Source organism: Chaetodon trifascialis, chromosome 22 (genome assembly GCF_039877785.1).
Source record: "Chaetodon trifascialis isolate fChaTrf1 chromosome 22, fChaTrf1.hap1, whole genome shotgun sequence".
Taxonomy (NCBI): domain Eukaryota; kingdom Metazoa; phylum Chordata; class Actinopteri; order Chaetodontiformes; family Chaetodontidae; genus Chaetodon; species Chaetodon trifascialis.
Window position 1 is genome coordinate 18,995,574 of NC_092077.1, and position 22,503 is coordinate 19,018,076.

At 46.8% G+C, this 22,503-nt stretch overlaps 1 protein-coding gene across 50 annotated transcripts in view; it reads left to right on the plus strand.

The window, feature by feature from the left end:
* The window catches only part of LOC139350434 (CUGBP Elav-like family member 2), a 182,012-nt gene that overhangs the window by 151,644 nt on the left and 7,865 nt on the right, over positions 1-22,503 (plus strand). For 5 of the 50 annotated variants that reach the window (XM_070991810.1, XM_070991805.1, XM_070991806.1 and 2 more), the window contains 6 exons: positions 5,216-5,458; positions 7,384-7,447; positions 12,490-12,624; positions 15,738-15,866; positions 19,238-19,435; positions 20,817-20,960. In XM_070991810.1, coding sequence (XP_070847911.1) covers positions 5,216-5,458; positions 7,384-7,447; positions 12,490-12,624; positions 15,738-15,866; positions 19,238-19,435; positions 20,817-20,960 — 913 coding nt within the window. The remainder of the gene's footprint in view (positions 1-5,215; positions 5,459-7,383; positions 7,448-12,489; positions 12,625-15,737; positions 15,867-19,237; positions 19,436-20,816; positions 20,961-22,503) is intronic. The other 45 variants (XM_070991825.1, XM_070991826.1, XM_070991817.1 and 42 more) reach the window with 20 other exon arrangements.

A 22,503-nucleotide genomic window follows, 5' to 3' on the forward strand; every position in this document is an offset into this window, starting at 1 on the left:
CATCCTCCATCCGTATTAATCATTTTGACTTAAATGAAAGAACTTGTCGAAGGAACATGAGTTTTTCTGTCACATCAGATCGTCTGAGTCGTGCTCGGTCTGTTCTTTCTTTTCAACTTTGAGGCGAGGTAATTAATTTATTGAGTACATTTAAAGCACAGCAGCAAAGCGCTTCACAATTTGGATAGAACTTTTAAAATGAGACAAAGCAGAAATCAGCTGAGAAGACCTCAAACTGTGTTGAAACTAAATCAATATGTGTTGGGAAAAGTTGAGTTATGGGTAACGAGGAGGGTTCAGATGTAAACATGGCGGGTTTGGATCCACTTTGTGAACCCCTGGGGGGCAAGGTGTTTGCATGGACCGTGTTTTTGGGACTCCACATTAAAGCAACGTGCTCAAAGAAGTCAGCCTCAGCGCACAAACTCCAGTAATTAACCGAGCCGCCTCTCTATTAGCAGCTGGAGATCATATGGTTTGACATTTAAAGGCTATGTGACGGGTAAATAAATGAAATGGAGAAGCTTCAGAGCGCATAAACTCTCCTGAAAGCTACGAGAGATTGATTTTCAAGGTAAACGGACCGGAGCTTATGAGTTCAGTTTGCGTGCGTGTGTCCCGGCATTTTGAGATGGGAAGTGATGTGTAAAGCCGTCTTCACGGTTGTCTCAGAGCGTCGGCTTCAGGGAGCTCGAGCGAACTCCTGGTTAAGTCGATCACAAGTAACTTCTGTCACAGACAAAAGTTGGACTTCTTGGTTTGTGGACGGTGAGACGAGGTCAAACCTCAGCCTGTATGTTCTCCACGATCCATGTGCTGTAATTACATAATTATCAATTTGAGTACCATAATTACACCAGGTGCTTATTGCCTCGTCTGCAGCGTCACGTCTCGACTGTCACGCCTTCAGCCTACATAGAGCCCACCTGCCAATCACGTGTCCTTACAGTCTGCGATTGGAGGATTTTAAAGGAAGGGATAATCAATACCTGCCAGGTGATGAAAACATTGCATCCGGCGCCTTCGATGAGCCAAAGTTCAGGATGTGTGTCGCGAGGATAAACATCCAAGCGCGGCAGATTTGTCAAACATTGTGAGAAACAGACAAAAATAACAGAAAGGAGTGTTTTCCCTGCAGAAACGTCTCCTCGTGAGAAAGGTTCCTGCGAGACTTCAGGCACTTTATTTTCTTAAGATGTGAAAGCTGTGCAACATGGGAGACTGTCTTCAGCTGAAAATCTGCCTCCTGAAATAGACGGAAAAACAAATCGATGCTGAACCTCCAGCGTTGAGTTAATGACCCGTTATTGTCCAAATATTTCAAATCAGAGACCATTTAAGACAAAGCGGCGGCTCCTCTTTCACGCCTCCAAATTAGCATTCTCATTCTCCATAGCGTTAGCCGTCTGATATTAATAAATGCGCCGCACTTTCAGGCTTTAACAGTCTCCAAGGGTCCCATGAAATATTTTGGCGCCCATAGAGAAGTAAAGTCATCACGCCGCCCCCTGCTGCTTGTGTTCAAAAGTGGCCAATTCACAACAAATCAGATGGTTTGCAGATTTAGTTGAACACAACATGAGGTGTAATTGCGCCCAGCGGCAGCGTTTTCACTGACAGCCATCAGCAGCAAATACCTATAACCATTAGATGGTCAAATATGGAAATGGAAAAAAAAAAAAAAAGGGCTTCAAGTGTGGTAATAACATGCCGGGACGCTTCCTTGACTGTGGCTGTGGATAAGTTTAGAAAAGCGAGCTGATCGAATGGATTTCTTCTGATTCTTCCTCCCTCGCCTGTTATACTGAGTTATACTCAGTAAAAATACTCCCTGCGTTCTTTAAAACTGTCAAAAGCAAAGTGTTGCGTTAGCGTTAGCTGCAATTTAATCCAGCAACACACGGCAGTACGGCCGATCTCTGTGAGGTTCAGTTAAAATCTGTTTATGAAGGCGCTTTAATCCAGCAAAGGGATGGCGGACCCCGCCACTAACAAGGAAAGCTACCGTGTAGAGAGGTTGTCACAGGAAGTTGATGCTTTAATGGATGGATGCAGTTTAATTGGATGAAATTCTTTAGCATTATAACTTTACGATGTGACCTAATTTGGAAATACGTGCTTTTCACTGGGCAGCGGCGTTGTTTCGTCTCGCTCGTGGCTGATTTGCACTGCAGTCACACAGCGTTTGATATATGAAAGTTCAAGCTGTCACTAATCTATGATGAATTATTAAACATCCCCCTACGGTAAAATCAATGATGGTTTGTTTCTTTGAGCGAACAGATGGCATTAGCCGCCTCCACGTGTTCGCAGCCGACCAATCAGAGGGAGCTTTAAGCGCAGCCCAGCTTTCAGGGAGAACCAGCGGCGGCGAGCGTCGAGGCCCCTGGCCCTCGGCCCCTGTCCCAGGGCAGGACTCTCATTCTGGACCGCATTTCCCGGCGCTCGCTGGGTGTCAGCTGGAGTAATGAGATATTTAGCAGAGAGGGATGGGGAGCTCCCGTCTCAGGGGGAATCGACTGCGGCGCCGCGGCCCCAGACTGACACTCTCCCTCCGAATGCAATTCTCCCGTCGTCTCCTCTCCTTTATCTGTCGGCGGTCAGAATAAAGAGGGAAAATGACGGCAGAGAGACGGAGTAAATACGGCCGAGCCGCCGTCAGACAGGAGACACGTTCATTCGGCTGATAAAGTCTGGTCACACGCGTGGAAACACACACATAGACAGGTGTGCTGTAAAAAAAAGGTGTTTGATTTGATAGACCGCCTTAAAATGAGACATTAAGTGAAGTCAGATTGGCTCTGATGTCAAAGGCGGCTCAGTTTTCCCGCTTTATGTGCAGACATATTGACTATCTCTCCAGCTGTGCCGCATATTATTATTTTCAAGTTGCCTTGATAAACTCAGAGATGCTGTTTGGACCGCGAGCAGCAACGTTCAAGGACGCTTCATGAGGAAAAGAAGCTTCACACAATTCAGCCTGCTGATGTCTGAGCGCAGCGAGTCCACGCTGCAGCGCTACACACTGCAACGTGCAGGTAGGCTGAAGTCAAACAAATGAACGGCACGGATTTTATCGCCTCCTGTGTCTGAAAACAGTGACTTTTAGCACTACGCTTCCCATGATGCCGTGCTTCATTTGTTTTAATGAAAAAGACTTTTCTAATCTCAAATCGAATCTTTGAAGATTATTTGGTGCCACGTTTTGTCCTCTGATTGTCCGAAAAATGTCCAAAAATGGACCAAAAGCCCGTTAGCTTAAAAAGAAACACCCAACGCTCTGAAGGCCCTGTGTGTGTAACTGTACGTACGTAACTATGCTTATTTAACCTTTTGATAAACTGAACCACACTGCGAATGTTTCACAGCGTGACCATGACGATGAAGGCTGTCAGAGCGGGACAACAGGCTGGTGGACAAATGGGATTTTGGACTCCAGCACGCTTAAAAAGCTCCTTCATCAAGCTTCTCAAACGTCACAATGCTGCTTTTCTCTGATTTATGTGACTTTAAATTAGCGTGGTTTAGACTTGCGAGCAGAAAACAAGAAATTTGACAACATTTTCCGCAGTTTTTGAGCCTTTAACTGATCAAAAATGTAATGAAAATGATGATTAGCTGCAGCCTTACATACAGGAAAGGCACACAAACGAACCTCCACCATAAAAGTCCTTCAAACTAGAAGAAAGAAGGCTTGAATTCAAGTGCAGTGCATGCTGGGAAGTGTGCTAACGTGATAACAGAGTTTCTGAGAAGCCGTTTGAAACTTACATAACTGCACTGATTGAGTTGTACGTGCAGAAGGAAACGCTTCGTTTTACTTTTGTCACACCTGCGCCGTCGCCGTCGCCGTCGCCTTCGCCTTCGCCTTCGCCGTGGCGCCTCCGTTCACCCACACGCCGACATGCGTCTCAGCTCTGACTGCGCGCCGCGCCGTCTGCAAAGTAGCCCGATCCCTCCGCTCCCCCGCCGAGCGCGGATCGTGCCTCAAACTAAATGTTTCAATCAAAAGGTTTTTATCCTCCCGTGGCAGATTGCCTTTGTTTCCAGCGGATTTGCCCCCAGTCAGGCTTTGATTGCGCTGTGCGAGCAGTGGTGTGGTGTGATAGATTATGACTCGCTTCAGCTTCGCTGTGTTTCAGCCGTCGCTGCAACCTTCATCAGGAGCGTTGTGTTTTTTTTTAATGTTCTCATGAGTGTGTGTGTCATTCATCTCACACACACACACACACACACACACACACGCTGCCGCTCTGAGGAAGACAATTAGACACACTTCTTCTGATTGTCCACATCTCTAAATCTCCCTCTTGCCCTCTCAACCTCTCTTTCTGGTCGTCCCAATCAACCTCTCTTTCTCTCTCTCTCTCTCTCTCTCCGCTACACACACACACACACACACACACACACACACACACACACACTAACACACACATCAAGTCTCTCTTCATGTGAGATGATGAAATAGTTGGAGAACTCGGGAAATCTGTTTCTGGTGAAACCGTTCTGGACTCAGAGATAACTGAGCCCTTATGGGGGGAAGAAGAAAGCCCACTGGCTTTAGAGTCAAGTTTCCTGTGCGACTGTGTGTGTGTGCATGTGTGTGTGTCACTGAGTGTGTGTGTGTGTGTGTGAAGGATAATTTTATAAGGCGTTTTTAATTGAGAATAGGTTTTTTTCTTTGCTCTCTGTGCTGATGTAAAGTTTGTTAATACAGGACTGTGTGTTCACTGGTGTTGTGTGAGTCCTTCCAGGTGTGTGTGTGTGTGTGTGTGTGTGTGTGTGTGTGTGTGTGTGTGTGTGTGTGTGTGTCCTTTTCCCCTCCCTCATAAAACCTTAATTTTCTTGCCTTTATTACACTGTGTTCAGCGTGTTTATCATGTTTATGTTAAAGTGTGTTTTCTACCTGCGATCATGTGTTTCACACAGGCCTGATTCCTTTTGTTATCTTTGTCTCCTCTTCACCTCCTTCTCCCATTTCTCCTCTTATCTTCACTTCTTCTCTCCTCTCTTTTCCTCCTGCTCAACTTTCCTGTTCTTCATCTTCCTCTTTTGATATCCTCTCATCTTCTTTTTCCTCTTCACACCTTTTTCCTGAATTCTCCATTTCTGTTTTCTTCCCATCTTCTCCTCATCCTCCTTTCTTCTTCTCTCCTCTCCTTTCATCTCTTCCTCCTTTCCATCTCCCTCCTCTGCTCCTCTTCCTCCCCCGCAGGGCTGCTCGTCTCCCATCGTGGTGAAGTTCGCCGACACGCAGAAGGACAAGGAGCAGCGGCGTCTGCAGCAGCAGCTGGCGCAGCAGATGCAGCAGCTCAACAGTGCGACCACCTGGGGGAGCCTGACGGGCCTGGGCGGCCTCACCCCGCAGTATCTGGCTGTAAGGAGAGCCGCCGCGTCGCCCACCTCCACCATCACCTCCTCCACCCCTTACTGCAGCCCCATGGCCAACGCCGCCGCAGTCAGTGCCCCAGTCGAAAACACCCAACTTGAAAAATCCCAAAATACTCTCGCTGGCCTCCTGTCTCCTCCTCCATCCTTCCCTTTTGCTCTGTAACTCCTCCTTTCGCTGCTCCTCTCCTCCTTCCTCCTTCTGGGATTGTAGCGTCGTGAGGAAATGAGGTCTCTGGATGATGTTGAATCTGTTCCGAATCTCCAAAATTCTACAGCAGGAAAACGCACAGGCTCGCTTCCTGTTTCACTCTGATTTACGAGGAAAATTCTCTCAACTAAAGCATCAAATCCTCAAAACAAAGACGCGTTCAAGGAGTCAAAGTAATAATCAGCCTTAAAATAGCTATATTGAATTCAGCTTTACGTACGAAACGTGTTGCTGCATCAGATTCAGAATAAGCAGATATTTACAGAAAGCAATGAAGCTGACGAGCTCTGACATTAAACACACAGCGTCCAGGCTTTTTTGTCGGGGTTGAACCACTAATTTGCAGCAGTGAATCCCTCTTTGGATAAATATCGTGTCATCTGGATTCCATTCTTTTATCACCACAGAGAGTAAATGTTTTTTTCATGAACCCCAAAGTCTCAAACACTCGGACGAGTGTTTGCTTTTTCAGTATTTAACCAAACCCACAATCTTTCCGTAACTTGGCCAAAGTGATTTTGTGGCCTAAAATCTGACAGCGTGAGGGATGCAAACATCTCTGCTGTCCTTCCCTTTCAGAGCGAAGCACTTTACGGACTGAAAAAAGAGTGCACATTTCCAAATATCCAAATATATACTTTGCAAACCATCACGTTGTGTATAAGCATCATTTCTAGGACTCGTCTACGACTGTGTCTGCAAATTTAGTGGATTTACGAAGTCAATCGTTTAAAAATGCGTTAGATAAACAGGAAACGTGTGTTATCGTGAAGCTAAAAGCAGCACAGTGAGGATGGAAGCAGCAGTCGTTCCGATGTTTTCGCTAATTGTGCCACATTCTTATGACTTTTGGTGGGATTAAGCAAAAACAGCCGCTGGGGACGGCGTGGAACCCCCCCGGGAGTCCTCTGAGCCCCAATTTGAGGACTCCTGCAGCAGAGGCTCGGCTGCACAGCGTCTGAGACCCTCGTCGGTTGATTCCTTCGCCGTTTTTTTGTTTTAAGCAGGATTCAGAAACCTCATTTTCTCCCTTCGTCCCTGCGCTCCTCATGCTCGGGGGGCCTCCTGTGAAGTCTGGCCACTAACCTTTGACTCCTCGCTCTCCAGTTTCTAAATTAACAACCTGAACTCCCCTTAAAATCCACATCTGAAAAGTCTGGGATCCGATTCTCAGTTTGTTTGATCCTAAGTGCAGTTAGCACCTGTCTCCTCAAAGACGGGCCGCAGAGCTCAGACCCCCCCCCCCCCCCCCCACTGGATATTGATCTATTTTTTGGGGGGGGGGGGGAGATAAAAAGTGTTTTGTGACTTCGGATCCCAGATTTTTCTGCTCTTTCAGTCTCTCTCTCAGTCTTTTGAAAAGATTAAGCTCTATTCTGGAAGAAAAATAATCACACACACAATAGAAACAAGATGTTAATTTGCTGTTAATTCGAGTCTTTGAAGGATGAGTTTTTGACAGCATCAGTATTCCACTTTTGTTTAGGAATCTAATTAGTCGGCTAGATTAGAGCTTTCATGCTCAACTTGTCTGGAAGAATCGTGCTGGAATACAAACAGTGTTTGCTTAGAGGAGAGATCAAACTATATTAGCAGCTCATTTACTCATCGAGCACTGAGGCAAAAACCGCATTGCTAACCCGCTCATTATGAGTTTAGCTCCTCAGCGTAGCGTTGTAGAGACGTGTGTTAAGCTTTCGGTTTCCACGCCGCTCACTGTGTTTCTCCCTCTCCTCCTCTCTCTGCCTCGTCTCGCCTCCTCTTTCTGTCTCTCTTGCCATCAGTTGCTTCAGCAGGCAACCTCCTCCGGTAACCTCGGAGCCTTCAGCGGGATCCAGCAGATGGCCGGTGAGTCAAAAATCAGTTGATAAACTCCCCTGAAACCACCATGTACGACAGCTACGCACTCTTTGTTGCGCCTCTCTGTTATTTTTTTCACAGACTTCTAAAAGAGGACCAAAGAGCATAACAGATGAACTCGCGTGGCGGAGTAAAGAGAGATCTTTGCCCTGAAGATTTATTAACTGTTGCTAAGAATTGTCTTGATCTTTTAATGAGGCCAGACAAGAGTTGTGCCCTGGGCGTGTAACAGTAGCACCGTGGCTTTGCAGGGATGGATGAATCACAGAAAGGAGGGAAGAAAAAGAAAAGGGAGTGGAGAAAATTGTTTAAAGTGGGCTCCTTTGGTGGATATCTTGCTCTGCAGGCTGGCGCCATCTACTGCTCTCTTCCTGTGGAGGGCCTCTGTGATCTGTCATCTGCACCTCCATATTTCCTTTTAAGAGTATCTGCAGGTTCAAGGCTAATTTAAGCCCTTTATAGCAATGAGACTCGAGTTTAAGGCCAATTTGCAGCAGAAAGTGAAGAAACACAGCTAATAAAATCAGCCTGTGTTGCAGTGAAGGCAGCCAGTGGAAGTTTCCAAACTCTAAGTGGGTTGAATAAGGAAAAAGGACACAAGGAAATAGGAAATAAAGTGGCAGGGGACAGTCCGATTCTCTGAAGTGAGGCTGATGCAATAAAAAATGCATATTGTATTAACCCAGTTCTGTATTAATCTAAGCCTTGAGCGAACCAAGAAGCCTCCTATTAAATGTTGAACAAGATAAAATCTCTGTCTTAAAGAAATATAATTTTTAGGGACTTAAATTTAGGTTATTTAAGACTTTGAGGGACCCGTGGATACTCGCTCCTCATCATCTCCAGCTCCTCTCTTTCCATTAAAGTCCTCTCCTCCTCCTCCTCTTTTTATTTTAAGCCTCTTTTTGTGGACGCTCTCGCACCTCCCGCCCCGTTCAATCTCACCTTTACGCCTCCCTCCAGCCTTCACACTCTCTGTTCTGCCCTCCGTCTCTTCTTCCTCTTCTATCCTTCTGTGAGTTTCTCAGTGAGGTGTCAGCTCTTAATTGTTCTCTGTTTAGTCAGCTGACGCGGGGAAAGCGGGATAAAGAAACAACGGCGGCTCCGGGTGTGATGGGAGTTTTTAAAGTGGCGAGCCTCGTCTTGTATCCTGCGGCTTTCCGTCGCGTTCCCTCGAGTTTCAATGCTTTGCAGTTTCCCTGTGGCTGATTTGAATTTCTGCTCGCTCTGCTGTCGAGCTCAAACACACATTTCCTCACAAACACGCACTCGCACGGATAAATAGGCTCTGGGATTTGGAACCAAGGGTGAGTAACGGTGTCTGAATCTGGAGATCTGTTGGTCCTCCATCTGTGTTGGAGAGAGAGAGGGAGAGCGAGCGAGCATTAGTGATTGGCAGGAGATGTGACACAGCTGAATGACATCTGGTCCCAGTCTTTAACACGAGGAGCTGCAGAGCTGAGAGGCTTCAATTACACCAATGAGCATTCAATTAGACGCAGCCAACGCCAGCCTGGTGCAGCCCGGCTCTGCCATACAGGCTGGATGGAGCACACACACACACACACACACACACACACACACACACACACACACACACACACACACACACGCATCCTCACACACATATGTACTCACAGTCGCTCACACACTCATGTACCATCTGCACAGCCCGGATACTCCGACTCTGATGTGGGAAGTAGATTGTATTTGTCTCATACTGTCTCTCTCTCTTTGCCGTCTTCCTCTTTCTCTCAGAGCTCTGCTTTATTCCCCTCTAACCCAGTTATTTTTATCTCCCGCCTCCTCCTTCGCTCCTCTTAACTGTCTTAAAAATGTATGTTCAATGAGAGAGATAACCTTTGACAGATGCAAGGAAGAATTGGTGTAGAGCTGCTTTGAGGGAAAGGAAGTGGTAGAGAGAGAGAGAGAGAGCTGCTGTGGAGTGGTCTTTGAAGAAAAGAAAGGGACTGGAAAAAGAAAGAGAGATGGAGGTAAGGAAAAGGTGGGAGGAAGACATAAGGGAGGAAAAAGGGAAATGAAAAGGGAAGGAAAGGCGAGGGGGTAAAAGGGCATGGGGGAAATGTGGAGGGGGGATGGAAAAAGAAGAGGGAAAAGGCAGTTAAGGTATGGGAAAATGGAAAGGAGGAAGTGAAGAAAGAGAAAGAAGGCAGGAAGGCAAAGAAAAGGAAATGAGGAAATGGAAGATGAAAGGAAAGGAAATAAAGACTGAAAATTACAAGTGGTAAATAAGTGATAGGAAGCAAGGAAGAGAAACCAGAATAAATACAAGGAAGTGGAAATAAGAAAGGCAAAAGAAAAGGTAGAGCAAGGGAAGAAAGGAAAGCAATGGAAGGAAAAGGGAAATAAAAGGGAGAATAGTAACAATGGAAAGGAGAGGAAATGTGGGAAAGGAAGAAGAAAGTGAAGAATCAGGGAGTAGGAAATTGGGAAAAGAGAATGGAGCAAAGAAAAGGGAAAAGCCCATGAAGGAGATGAAAGGAAAGCGAATGAAGCAGGAAGGAAGAGATAAAAAAAGAGGTAAAGAAAGGAAAAAGGAGAGAAGAGTGCAGTCAAGGTAAAGTGAAGGAAGTGGATACAACACAGGAAATCTGCGATGACTACAGTGTTTATTTACATGGCAAACACACTGAGGTGGTTTCGTGGGTCAGCCTGAGCGTCTGAGGTCAAACTCATCCTCTCAGCCCTTTTCCAAACCCACCGAGGGAGAATAAAATAAAAATCTCCTTTATATTCTAATAAAGTGCCACCATTGAACTCTAATAAGCAGCCTTCGCCGCTCTGTGGCGTTGAGCCCGAGCGAAGCGGCGGCGGCGGAGCGGCCTCGCGTCTTCCTCACGAGGTGCGTTTTCCGCCACACGAGAGCCGAGCGAGCATTCACGGAAACGTGATGGAAAGAATGACGGCGGCGGCTGTTTTATTCCCGCCGTGCGCAGGAATCAAAATCCGCTTCAGCTGTGGATGTGTCACAGGAAACCAGATCGGTTTTGGCCTCGGTGCGCTCGTAAGTGAGCCCAGATGAGTCGAACGGTCATTCAACTCTGTTTTCCCGCTGCGGCGGCTCGTCACGACAGCGTTTAGAAACTGGCAGTGGCTTTTTTTTCCTTCTATATTTAATTAACCAATCAGAACTGTGAATCCCAGTGATGAATCCAGCCATCTGTTGTCATTGGCTGCGTTCAGTTTTGTTGTCTGGGTGAAGAATATCTCTGTTTGGATGTTACAACCTCAAACCATTCGCCACAAACGAGATGGATCTTCCTCATAGTGTCTTGTTCGTGTGTGTCTATCTGAGTGTGTGTGTGTGTGTGTGTGAGGGTGTGTGTATTTCCATGGTGCTGTATATACATCAGACTGTATATACGACGCATACACCTCGCATTGACAGTGTCCACCCTTTAACCTGAACTCTAACATGCTCATGAGTCCCAGGAAGCTCCTCCGTTGGTAAGAACACCTTTGATGACTGTTTGCTTTGTGAGGTTTTGCTCTGACGCCTCGTCATGTCCACACACACACACTCACACACACACACACACACACACACACACACACACATGGAGTGAGGTGAAAGGTGGAGCTGTACTCACAGAAGGTGTTTTATAGCCTTCGCTGCACCATCATTCGGGTGTTGGCATGTAGTCATTAGTTATGCTTAGGCCTGTATGCTAACGCCAGCGAGCAGATTAACGGTGAGGCGAGCTCGGACCGCAGGTGTCCTGAACGACAGTATGACCGCTGGACGGGACAGAGTCTCATATTCAGTGAACAGCTAAGAGGCTCCATCATGTGCTGTTGTGATTAGAGTCTGACTGATAGCGACCGGAGGCGACGTCTGCTCATTACAGATATTAATGTTAGCAACTTATGGCTCCATAAACAGCCCATTTGTTCTGTTTGTGTAATATTCGCCTGCAGGCTATTGCAACCCATATTTACGTTAATTGTTACATGGCGACCTCTAGTGGTCGCAGTAATCACAACAGGTCAGGTGATGTAGTATAAAGAGCAAGAAAGCATAGAGGAAGCAAACGGATGGACGTCTTTTATTTTAGCTTAACGTTACGTCACGTACGTCAGCTGTGTGACGACGGAGGTCCAGGACACCTGTCGCAAGTACTCTCCAACGGTCATGTATGCCGTTTTGGGAGTTATTGGCAATCAGTTATTGGCAATCAGGACGTGTTGGTTATGTTACAGATGTTCGGATTTTACCGACATCTTTTCCAGGTTTTTTGTAGAAAAGCTTAAACAGTGAAACATCCCAACATTACAAAAAAAAAGGGTAAAAGGAGATGAAAGAAGATTGGTTATGTAAAAAGTATCTATTGATCTATCGCGTGTTCATTGATGATCAGAAAAGAAATAGCCATAAATTAGCCAGATTTAGCCTAAAAGGCTAATTTTTCGTCCTTTTCAACGGATGTCAAAAAGGCACTTTTTTTAATCCTCTTCGATTTCAACATCGGCCTCGAAAGTCACATATCAGTCAGGCTCTGATCGTGATTTTTAAAGACCACTTAGACTTTAGTTTCTACAAAGCACAGCGTAGCTGAGCAAAGCGAAATAATTGGCAAAAAGAGCCGAGATAACTGGAACAGAAAGGTCCTGCCGGAGTGTTCGGAGCCTTCTCCGCTGAGCTTTCCTCCGTCCCGTTTAGACAGAAAAACATAGGTTTAACTGACTCATTGAGATTATTCCTGCCTCAGAGAAATGCACCAAACCTAAACACCACAGCAGCTGCTTTTACTGATTTGAGCACATGTGGGACTCATTAGCGGAATCAGCTGCTGTAGTGTTTGCCTTCACACGCCAACGGACTCTTCAAGCTACGTTCAAGCCGTCTGGAGCTCAAAGCGTGAGGGTGCAGAACATCCACGCTCTTCACCTCCGGACCCCGGGCGGCTCACTCGTGTTCAGTACTGTCCTCTGGTCCGGCCGGGCGACCCAGCCACGCCTCAGCCTCGCTCCCCAGGTTTGACACCACCCTCTCTGGCTCCTCTCTCCAGGTATGAGTGCTCTGCAGTTGCAGAACCTGGCCACTTTAGCGGCGGCGGCAGCGGCGGCCCAAAACTCTGCCAGTCCCTCCACCGCAAACCCCCTGTCCTCCAACGCCGCCTCCCTGGGAGCGTTGGCCAGCCCAGGTAACACCGCAGCCACTCAGGTCGGGGGGGTCCGACGCCGGGGGGGGGCCCAACGCCTGCCTACGTCCTCCGCTCTGCACCGTTACCATTACCACTGTTGTCGCCCCATGATCCCGGCACTTCACAGCCATCACTGAAACCATCAGCCAATCATCGTTGCCGACACATCTCCATTGTCCAGATCTCCGTCCGTGTCGTTGGCCGTCTCTCCGGCACGTTGCCATGGTGTGTGTATCCACCGTCTCCGCCCTCCAGACCTCCATCTTAGCAGAGACTCCATGCTGTGTTGTTGATGCTGCCACCCTGCGTCCTCCTGTCTGTGAACGCCTCACCTCCTCACCATGTGACCATCCCGTGATACACGCACTGTATACGTGTGCGCGTGTGCATGTATGTGTGTTTTGTGCTTCAGTGTGTGCGTCGGGTGCAGATTGTGTGTTTTCTCCGTGGTGGTTTCTTTGTTTGTGCCGCAGAGCTTCACGCAGGAAGTTCAGGACAGTAGATGTGTTGTTTCCCGGCGGACGGGTTTTGTTTGTGTGTGTTTTGTCTCTGTTCATGGCTGGGGGGGGTGGGGTGGGGGGGTAAAAGCTACAGGTTGATGTCTGAACTCGGCTCAGGTTAAAAATGGCCACCTTCAGATGCTCCCCTTCCTTCTCTTCCCCCTCAGCTCACCCTCTCCTCCTCTCCTTGTGTTCCTTCTCGTTGCCCTCATCTTTCGCTGCTGCCCTCCTTTTGACAAGCTCCCTGTTTCTGCTCCATCATTCTCCCCTTTCATGTCGGCTCGGCCTCGCTCCAGCGGCCGTGGTTTTGCTGTCTCTTTTGGAGCGCACTCCCAACAGAGCATGAATATGAAAAGCCCCCCCACCCGCCCACCCCTCTCCTCCTCTTCTTCCTCCGTCACGTTAACACTTGCGCCGCTTCCATCCCACTTCCTGCCTCCACCGAGCCGTTTCGCACTGAATGGCCGCTCGTGTCTCGTCTCTCTTCCTCTCCTCCCTCATTCTCTCCATACTTTTCACCTTCTCTTCTCTTATTCCAGCCTCTCTCTCTCTCTCTCTCTCTGACTCTGAATGTCAGTCCAACCTTGAATAGTACACACTCAGGTTGAGCTACTCGGTGTGAATGAGTGGCGCCATACTGCATGTGTCAATGGGACTGAAAATGTCACGGCAGTTTGATAAATATAGACAGTCTGCATGGAGACAGGCCGGCGTTTTTGTTTTGCACCAAGTGCCGACATAATGCTCCCTTTTATCGCACCGTTTCTTCATACATTCAGCTGCAATCCTGCTTTGTTGGCATCGCTTTGATGAGATCAAGGGTAAATTAATAGATCAAATCTTTGTTTTTCTGTCTGGAAACAGAACACGGTTGTGAGCTTTGTGCACCATCCCACCCACCACTACTGACACAGCAGCTCATGTGTGGCACACATTTCTTCATCGGCGTGCGTCCAGGTGTACCTGTGTGTGCGTTTGCGTCCACCGTGTTGAGGTTGTGTGTGTTTTGACGAACACGGCTGACGATTTGAAAGGCGGCTGTGCTCGAGGAGGAGTCACTGGAAATATGAGCGAACGTCTGAGACGGATTGTTTGTGAGCTTAAAAAGTCTCCTCTGATTGTGCTCTCGCCTTTCTGTACACGTCTGCTTTTTTTGGATGGTCTTTGAATGCAGCAGCTCCTCAGTTCACCTGCTTTTGCGAACATTTCCTGAAAGGAACAAAGCGAGCAGCTCTCCTCTTCCTCTCCGTCCGTGTGTTTTCATCTCCATGTGATCGTGACGTACGGCTCTTATACGCAGCTTCTCACATTAATTAAAGATCTGCGAGCTCAGAAAAATGAGACCACTGTGGAGAAAATCGGTTGCCTCCAGATATCTTTTCCCTCGAACTCCAGTGCTTCTTGTCAGGAAGATGTTTCGAGTTTTCTCTGTTCACACTGGCTCTACTTCAGCTCTCTGAATAGTGTCAAGTCATTTCTCCTTTGGCCTCCCAGTGTTAGTCTTTATCATCAAAAAGCTTCAGCTCTGTTCTCTCTCTGAGGACAATGACCAGTTTCTGCAAATCTGACCTTAGAAATCTTCCCACTTCTGCATGGTCGCATTTGAGTTCATAATATGATATGTTTTACTCTCATTTATCGTGCTGCTGTAGCACGAGCTGACAAGGAAACGACATCACACGTCCGCTCCTCTAAATGTAGCTGCAGTGTCACGAATACACTTTCAGTTACTCCAAAAAGATTTCAGAGGTTATCTTTGTGGAATAACTGAACCTGATTCATTCCAAATTTGGTCAAGATTGGATGTAATTTGCTGAAAAGGAGGAATTTAATTGAAAATGGTGGAAAATCAGTTTGGGCTGAAAAGCATCCGGCAATATTGACAAATTCACTTTCGAGCTACGAGTGAAATTTGCTCTAGTGACTGCGTTTACATGCACACTAATATTTCCCTAATTATCCTTAATGTGTTCTGCACGTTCAGAACATGCGTCTGTACACGTGCCTGTTCACAGTTTGCAGGGCAGCTGCAGAGACGGATGCACGAAGGAAAAGGAAGGAGAAACACACCTGCTGTTAAGCTCCATCAGACGTGGATATCAACAGGTGTTTGAATACAAAGAAGGAGACTCTAATCAGAGCGTGCACGGCTGCATGTAAAGCAAAGCAAAACCTGGAATATTTCGTGCATGTTGCCGTCAGGAAAGAGGACTTTATGTGGTGGTGCCGTCTCCACCGAAACCAAAAGTCTAATTTCCACCAGCTTCCATTAAAATCTGCTGACTTTAACCCTCCAAGCTTTGAACACAGGCGGCAGCCGGTCTCCTCTGCAGTGGTTTCAGTTCACACAGGTTATTCATGTGAAATTGTCCACGTATTGTGTAAAGTCCAAGCTGTATGAAGAAGTTTTTAACATGTTTTTAATAAGAAAGCCTTCAAAACGAGGAACCTTGAAGTTTGTTTTTATAACAAGTCTGTTTCTTTGTCTCTACTTTCCCTCTTCACTCCGTCCTTATCCCTCCTCTCTCTTATCACTCTCGTCATCTTGTTCTCTCTCTCCCCCCCTCCTCCCCTTCCTCCCTCCCCCCCTCCCCCTTCTTCTCTCCCCCCCAGCAGCGGGCACCACAGCCAGCTCCAACGCCGGTGCCATGAACTCTCTGACCTCTCTGGGCACCCTGCAGGGCCTGGCAGGCGCGACTGTGGGCCTGAACAACATAAATGCACTAGCAGGTAGCATCAACAGTGAGTATTCACCCTGTCATCAGCCACTCCACCTCCACCTCCACCTCCACCCCCACGACCGACCATCCACACCCAGCGGCAACTTGGCTGCCACAGCCTGTGAGTCAATGCAGAGAGACGCAGCGTCGCGGCATCGTTAGAGTTTGACTGGTGTGGGTTTTTGCATAAGATTTTTTAATAAAACTGGCAAGTTCTTAGATTAATTTGGACATATTTAAAGGAAAGAAGACAGATTTGTAGCTGAAAAGCTGAGTTTGTGAAAGAAAAACCTGCGGAATTTGTTTTAAAATGGAAAAAATAAACTTGCTAACGTACTTCAGTGCATTTAATATCATTAAACAAAGGCTGAGCTTATCAGAAACCCATGCAGTCGTCCGACTCTAACATCAGTACAGAGTCACTTTAACTGCACAGTTTTAACTTGTAGGATGAAAGTGGACCCTCATATGATCACTTTATTTTAGACATGAAAGTCCATATTTTACAAAAATCTGAAAAAAGAAGAAAAATATTTGAAAAAAGTTGATTTTTTTAAGATGAACTGAAACCGAAATCTGAGTTTGGTTCCTGCTGTCGTCTCTCTGCATCTCATTTTGAAAATAAAATGTCTTCACTCTCTCAATGACTCTCATCAACTCATCCGGCCACAGACCTTTCATCCCTCCATCCATCCCTCCATCCCTCCATCCCTCCATCCGCTTCCTGGTTGTGTCCTGGGTTATGCTTGCTGTAGGAGTGCTGCGGCGCCGTCCGGGCAGAGCTGGCGTGCTGCTGTCGCCTCACGCGTCTCTCGTCCTCGTCTGTCGTTCACATCGTGTCCTTCTGTCTGTCGCTGTTGTGTTTTGTGTCATCTCAACAGGCAGTTTGAACCTCACAGGGCTGTAAAAAGGGAAAACTCAAACCAGTTTTGTTCACTTAGGACGCCAGAATTATCAAGTTTGACAATTTCCTGTAAAAATAAGTCATAACGGTAGAATTCCACGTTAAAACTGCAGAATTTGATCAGTTACAGGCCACAAAAATCCAAAATTTGACAGAATTCCTGCCCAAAACCAACAAACAAACAAACAAAAAAGACAAAATCCATTTTCCTGCCCAGTAAAAACAAACCTATTACTTTATGTGCCAAAAATACTAATTGTGATTCATTCTGTGTCATAAACCACAAATTCTGTGGATTCTCATACCTTACATACAACTTTTGGCTTTTTTTCTTCCATTTTTATGCAGAAAATACAAAATTCATCCATTTTCATCTATGAAAAGTCCAAATTTGGCCATTTTTCTGCTAAAACAAACCCAAATACAACAGTGGATAATTTCATTTTCAAAAAAGAAATTTCACGCCCAGTAAAAACCATAAATTTGACCTTTCATACCAAAAACTTTATTTATTAGCAGCTGATTTAGTGTCTCAATAAGTTACTGCATGTCATCAGGGTTTACGTGTAAGAGACACGTGTGTCCGTCCTCATGTGGACTGTGTGGAGGACATGCAGGTCTCTGCAGAGCCGTGTCCTGCCTTTGACCCCCGGGGAGACGGGGCTGGGGTCTTAATCAGCGCTGTTATTACAGCAGAGATCTGTTCTTCTGGCCTCGTCCACCACATTATTCTCCTCTGACCTTTACGGCTCCTCGGCTGGAGAAGCTGTATCCGCCGTGTAAATCATATACGAGTCGACTCACACAGGTACAGGAACACAGGACACACACGCACACACACACACGCCTCGCAAACCGTCCGGACCGCTTTGGTTTTGCATCCCGTTTTGTCCCGCCCCCCCCCCCCCATCCCTCCACCCACCGGCAGCCGCCCTCATTTAAACACATCTAGGCCTTAATTGAATTGCAAAGGTCACCGGTGCAATTATTCCTGAATAAATGAGTGACCTATAATCCGGAGCTCCGCGGTGATAATTTATTTCACTGTGTCTGACGGCGAGGCGACAGGACGCCGAGCCAATGTCAGACCCCCTCAGACAAGTTGCCCTCCGCCACGATATTAAGCCGTTACAAGCAGCTAATGAGTGTTACTGCTGCGTTCCTTCACTTTTTAAACCACAGTCCCTCCTCGCTGCACGTGTCCGCCCCCCCACAAGTGAGACGTCACAGGCCGGAAAAGCACGTCACACCTCGCTCATGTCTGAACTGATGGCGAGATACGTCTCTGCAGGTGAAGACGGACCTTTATGAGATTTCACATCTCGGTACTAATGCAGATCATTTCAATGATTAATTCAGCGTTAGAAGATCCACCTGCCTGCACGTCCTGTCCTGAATAAAACAAGCTTCAGATAGACAAAGAGTCCACAGAACCGCAGATCCATCAAGACAGGAAGTCAGATACAGGAACAGTACAGAATCCAATGAATTTTCAAAATAAACTTCCTTTGCAGACTCCCGATCGTACATCCACAACAAACACAATCAAAATAGATTAAAAAAGGAAACTATTTTAGTACATAAAAGCCTACTTAGCCATGCTAGAGGCACAAATATAAAAAACATGACCAAATCAGCAAAATCTTAGCAAGTTACCAAATGAAGGCCGGCCAAACGCTCTGCTTCTGAACGCAGCCGGTGGGGTTGGCAGCCGCGTGGAGAACGAAGCAAAAACGTGCTGCATGCGTGACGTCCCTCAGACGTTAGCAGTGTGTTTGCTTCCTTGTCAAGAGTCAGACTGTGCATCAAGCAAGGAGCTAAAGCCAGGAGTTAGCTTAGCTTAGCATAAAAACTGGAAAAAGAGAGAAAGAGCACCTCTACAGCTCACTAATGAACATGCTGTATCTTAAATTAGCCCCTTTTAGTGTGCTCCAAAACTACACTACCCAAAATGCAAATGGTAACAGAGCACAAAAGCTCCAAAAGGGCAGCTGATGACCAAACAGAGGCCGGCGGGGGGACCTGCGGTGTCCCTCTGTTGGAGGATTAAATGTGTTGTCATGTGATCATCCCGCTGTCCTCCATCGGTCTCGCTGTCGTGTCCACTCGGCTGTGTCCTCTGAGTGTCTCTGTGTGTCCTCGCGGGCGTGCATGCGTCGCTGCGTGCTTCTGATCTGGACCGTGTGCAGCTCTGGCTGTCATCAGCTGCGCTCATACTGCACTTTCCTGTGTTTAAACTAATATCTGTGCGTCCTGTGCTCTGACGTCTTAACTGTTCGTGGACACTGTGTGTCTCCTGTGTGTGACGTTGACGTGTGTGTAACTTACAGTACAGTCTGTGTGTGTGTGTTTGTGTGTCGTCTGGTGACAGTCGTGTGGGTTTCTGTGTGCGTGTCAGTGTGTGTATGTGTGGTAAAAACACAACCTTCAGTGGGAGCGCTAATGAGTAAGTGCACTCTTCTTTCTTTATTGTTGGGTTTTATGTAAAGTTGCTCAAATGCTCTCAGGTATGGCGGCTCTAAACGGAGGCCTGGGCGGCGCAGGGCTTACCAACGGGACGGCGGGCACCATGGACGCGCTGACGCAGGCTTACTCAGGGATCCAGCAGTATGCCGCCGCAGCGCTGCCCACCCTCTACAGCCAGTCCCTGCTGCAGCAGCAGGGGGCTGCCGGCAGCCAGAAAGAGGGTCAGTAGCCGTCTGTCTGCAGGTTTCAGAGGGTTTGAGTTCCTCACATATTCAGTGTTTCCTCCACGATTTAGCAAACACGCACCACGAGAGCTCCCGTCGGAAATCCAGGATGGTTATCCTCATAATGAAACGTAAAATGTTGTGAACGAGTCCCTTCAAGTCGAGTGTGCTGCTGATTATCTGCACAATTAACGCGTAAACAAACACTTCGCTTTAATGGAGCAGGACCCCAAACGCCACGCACTCAAAAGTTGTGTTTCCTGCTGCAAAAAAAGCACATTTTATTGGAAAGTAATGTTTCTTCTGACAAGAACGGCTCAGAAAATGCTTTTAGTAACAGGGAAAAAAAACATAAACGAGCTGCTAATTGAGTAGAAAGAAAAAGCCGAACTACAGGGTGCTTCTGTTGAAATAACCCCTTTTTTAAAATATTAGAAACAAACATGAATTCACTGATTTGTCTTCCTGAAAATAAGAACTCATATCTGATACACATGCTGTATTGATTTCTGAATTTTATTTTAAATAAGTATAACCTCACATTTGGGCCGAAGCCCATTTTTTGCCCACCAAAGGAAAAATAAAGGAATTCTCAGATCCTTTCAGTCTTATTTTAGCACAGAATGTGAGTTTAATCAGCCCTCTCCGTGAGCATCATCAATATTCCTGCTGATGATAGTTCGCTTCATTTTATTGCATTGTGGAAGAGAAAATGTAAAATTGATCAGTCTGTGTATCAGCGCCGTTGCAAAGTGCCACCTTCGCACCGAACCTGATGGCTGAAGTTCTCCCAAAAGCTTTCAGCGTCAGCGCTGAATACAAACCAGGCGGTGAAATGTAAAAGAAGCAGAGCCGCTCGCCGTTTGTTTGCCCACTTCTCGTCTCTGCTTCGACAAAGATCCATTTGTAAAGACGCTTTCTGTCTTTGACAATCCGTCCAGGAGTTCAGCACCCTCCAGGGAGACAAAGACGTGACAAATACTGGACTCCCTCCCGGCTTCATTGAGCTGTGGAGAGCATGTTTAATGACGCTGAGAGATCTGACCTGTGTGTGGTACGAGGGGGGCCGACCCGCGACCCCTCTTAAGAGCGCCGACGTGTAGCTGAAAGAACGAGCGAATCAAAAACAAGAGAACAGGGAACTGCCATTGTTAGTTGAGAGCCAAAATATAATTATTGAATGAAAACCAGAAGCTTTCATCTTTGTTCAGTGTTCAATACAACTGCAGAGCATTGTGTAAAAGCAATAACGAACTCAAGGTCGTGCTGACGACAGCGCGGCGGCGCCGCTCGCCGCGAAGCAGCGCTCGTCTCCTGCAGGTTTGCTTAATGAAAAGCCACTCTGACCTTATAACCGCTGTGCGTCTCGTCCCGCCAGGTCCCGAAGGTGCCAACCTGTTCATCTACCACCTGCCCCAGGAGTTTGGAGACCAGGACATACTCCAGATGTTCATGCCTTTCGGAAACGTGGTCTCTGCCAAAGTCTTCATCGACAAACAGACAAACCTTAGCAAGTGCTTCGGTACGGCAGCAGCGCAGGCATCAGCGTGCGCCTGCGGTTATCTGTCGTCTGTCTTTGCTCGCTGTGGTTCAGTTCAGGCTGCGTCCTCTGAAGGACGCCGAGTCCGGTCCCTCAGAGGACGCGAAGGCTGAACTGGATGCTGTGTTCATGTCACATGAGGAGTCTAATAATCCGTTTCTGTCTGCATTCACTTCAGCTAATCACAGCTGGAAAACTTTTCTCACACGGTGATGCTCATGTGACGTGAACACAACAAGAGATGGTCCTGCCAAGAATGTTAACGAGCTCAGGCTCAACTCGTCAGCTCAGGAAGGCAGAAATGCTCAGGTTTAACTCAGCTGGTGGACGCAGCTCGTTCGCAGGCTTCATTTACATCCTTCACCGGCTTTTTCCAACGTGTGAAACACTTTGTGTCACTCGTTCCAGCGTTTCCTGATCATCTTCTCAGCTGGAAAATGCTGAAGAAGGTTCCTGGAAATGGCACCAATTATAAGAAAAATTAAGATCAATGCTAATTCAGTATTGTGGAAAGTCTTTCTGTACGTCAGCTGCAAACTTGTACAATTTGTCCACAAGGAAGAGCACAGAGGCCAAACAGGGAGAATAAATATTCCAGTTGTACATTAAAATTGACTCCAGTTTAAGTGAGTCTGGAAGTTTTTGCAGCTCAAATATTTTAGCAGGTTTCAAGGAAACTCTGGGAATCAATAACTCCTAAGTACAAACTCAACAGAGCTAACTAAACTCAAATGAATGTCTCTGTTTTCTCCACAAAGAGCACCAAAGTGCACACTTCTTTCCAGGAAACGATTAGGAAATGAAAGGACACATCAAATAAAGCCCTCCCCCAACATTTTCCTGCATTAAAGCTCCAGTTTGTGGGATTTATCTACTGGTAGAACTGGAAGATAATATTCAGAATCATGTTTTCATTTGTGTAAAATCAGCTGACAATCAGAATTGTTGTGTCTACACATCTACAGTCTACAGAAATGAGTTGTGAAATATGGCGGGCTGCAAAGAAACACCAGCCATGTCCCCCGAACTCAGGCAAAAGAGATCAGAGTTAAAATGAGACGAGCATTAAACATGAAGGGACCCTCCCCTGAACTGGGACAGTGTTAAAATTCTCCCCGACAGGAAAACAGAGTGAAAACGCTTCAAGGTGAAATGCATTTAAGTGTGCTGGTGATTTTCATTTGCATAGCATTTGTCTGCGTTGACAGCAGAACCTAAATATAATGCGTCTCCATTCCTCACGTAGCAGCTAAGGGAAACAGAAATAAATCAAGCATGGATGCGGGAGGGAAGACAGACAGACAGACGGGTGGCAGTGATACTGTCAGAAAATGGATTGTGAGGACGGATGTGAGACAAGCGAGACGAGCAGTTTACTGTCAGTTTTAGAGGTTGCAGATTTTACAAGAAGAAGCCAAGTGTGCACAAAGATGACTTTGTGAGAGACAGCGAGAAAATGAAACACAATATAACCTCAGCCTGCTCCAAAATCCTTTGTTTGTCAAGTTGTTGGTCAGAATCTGTC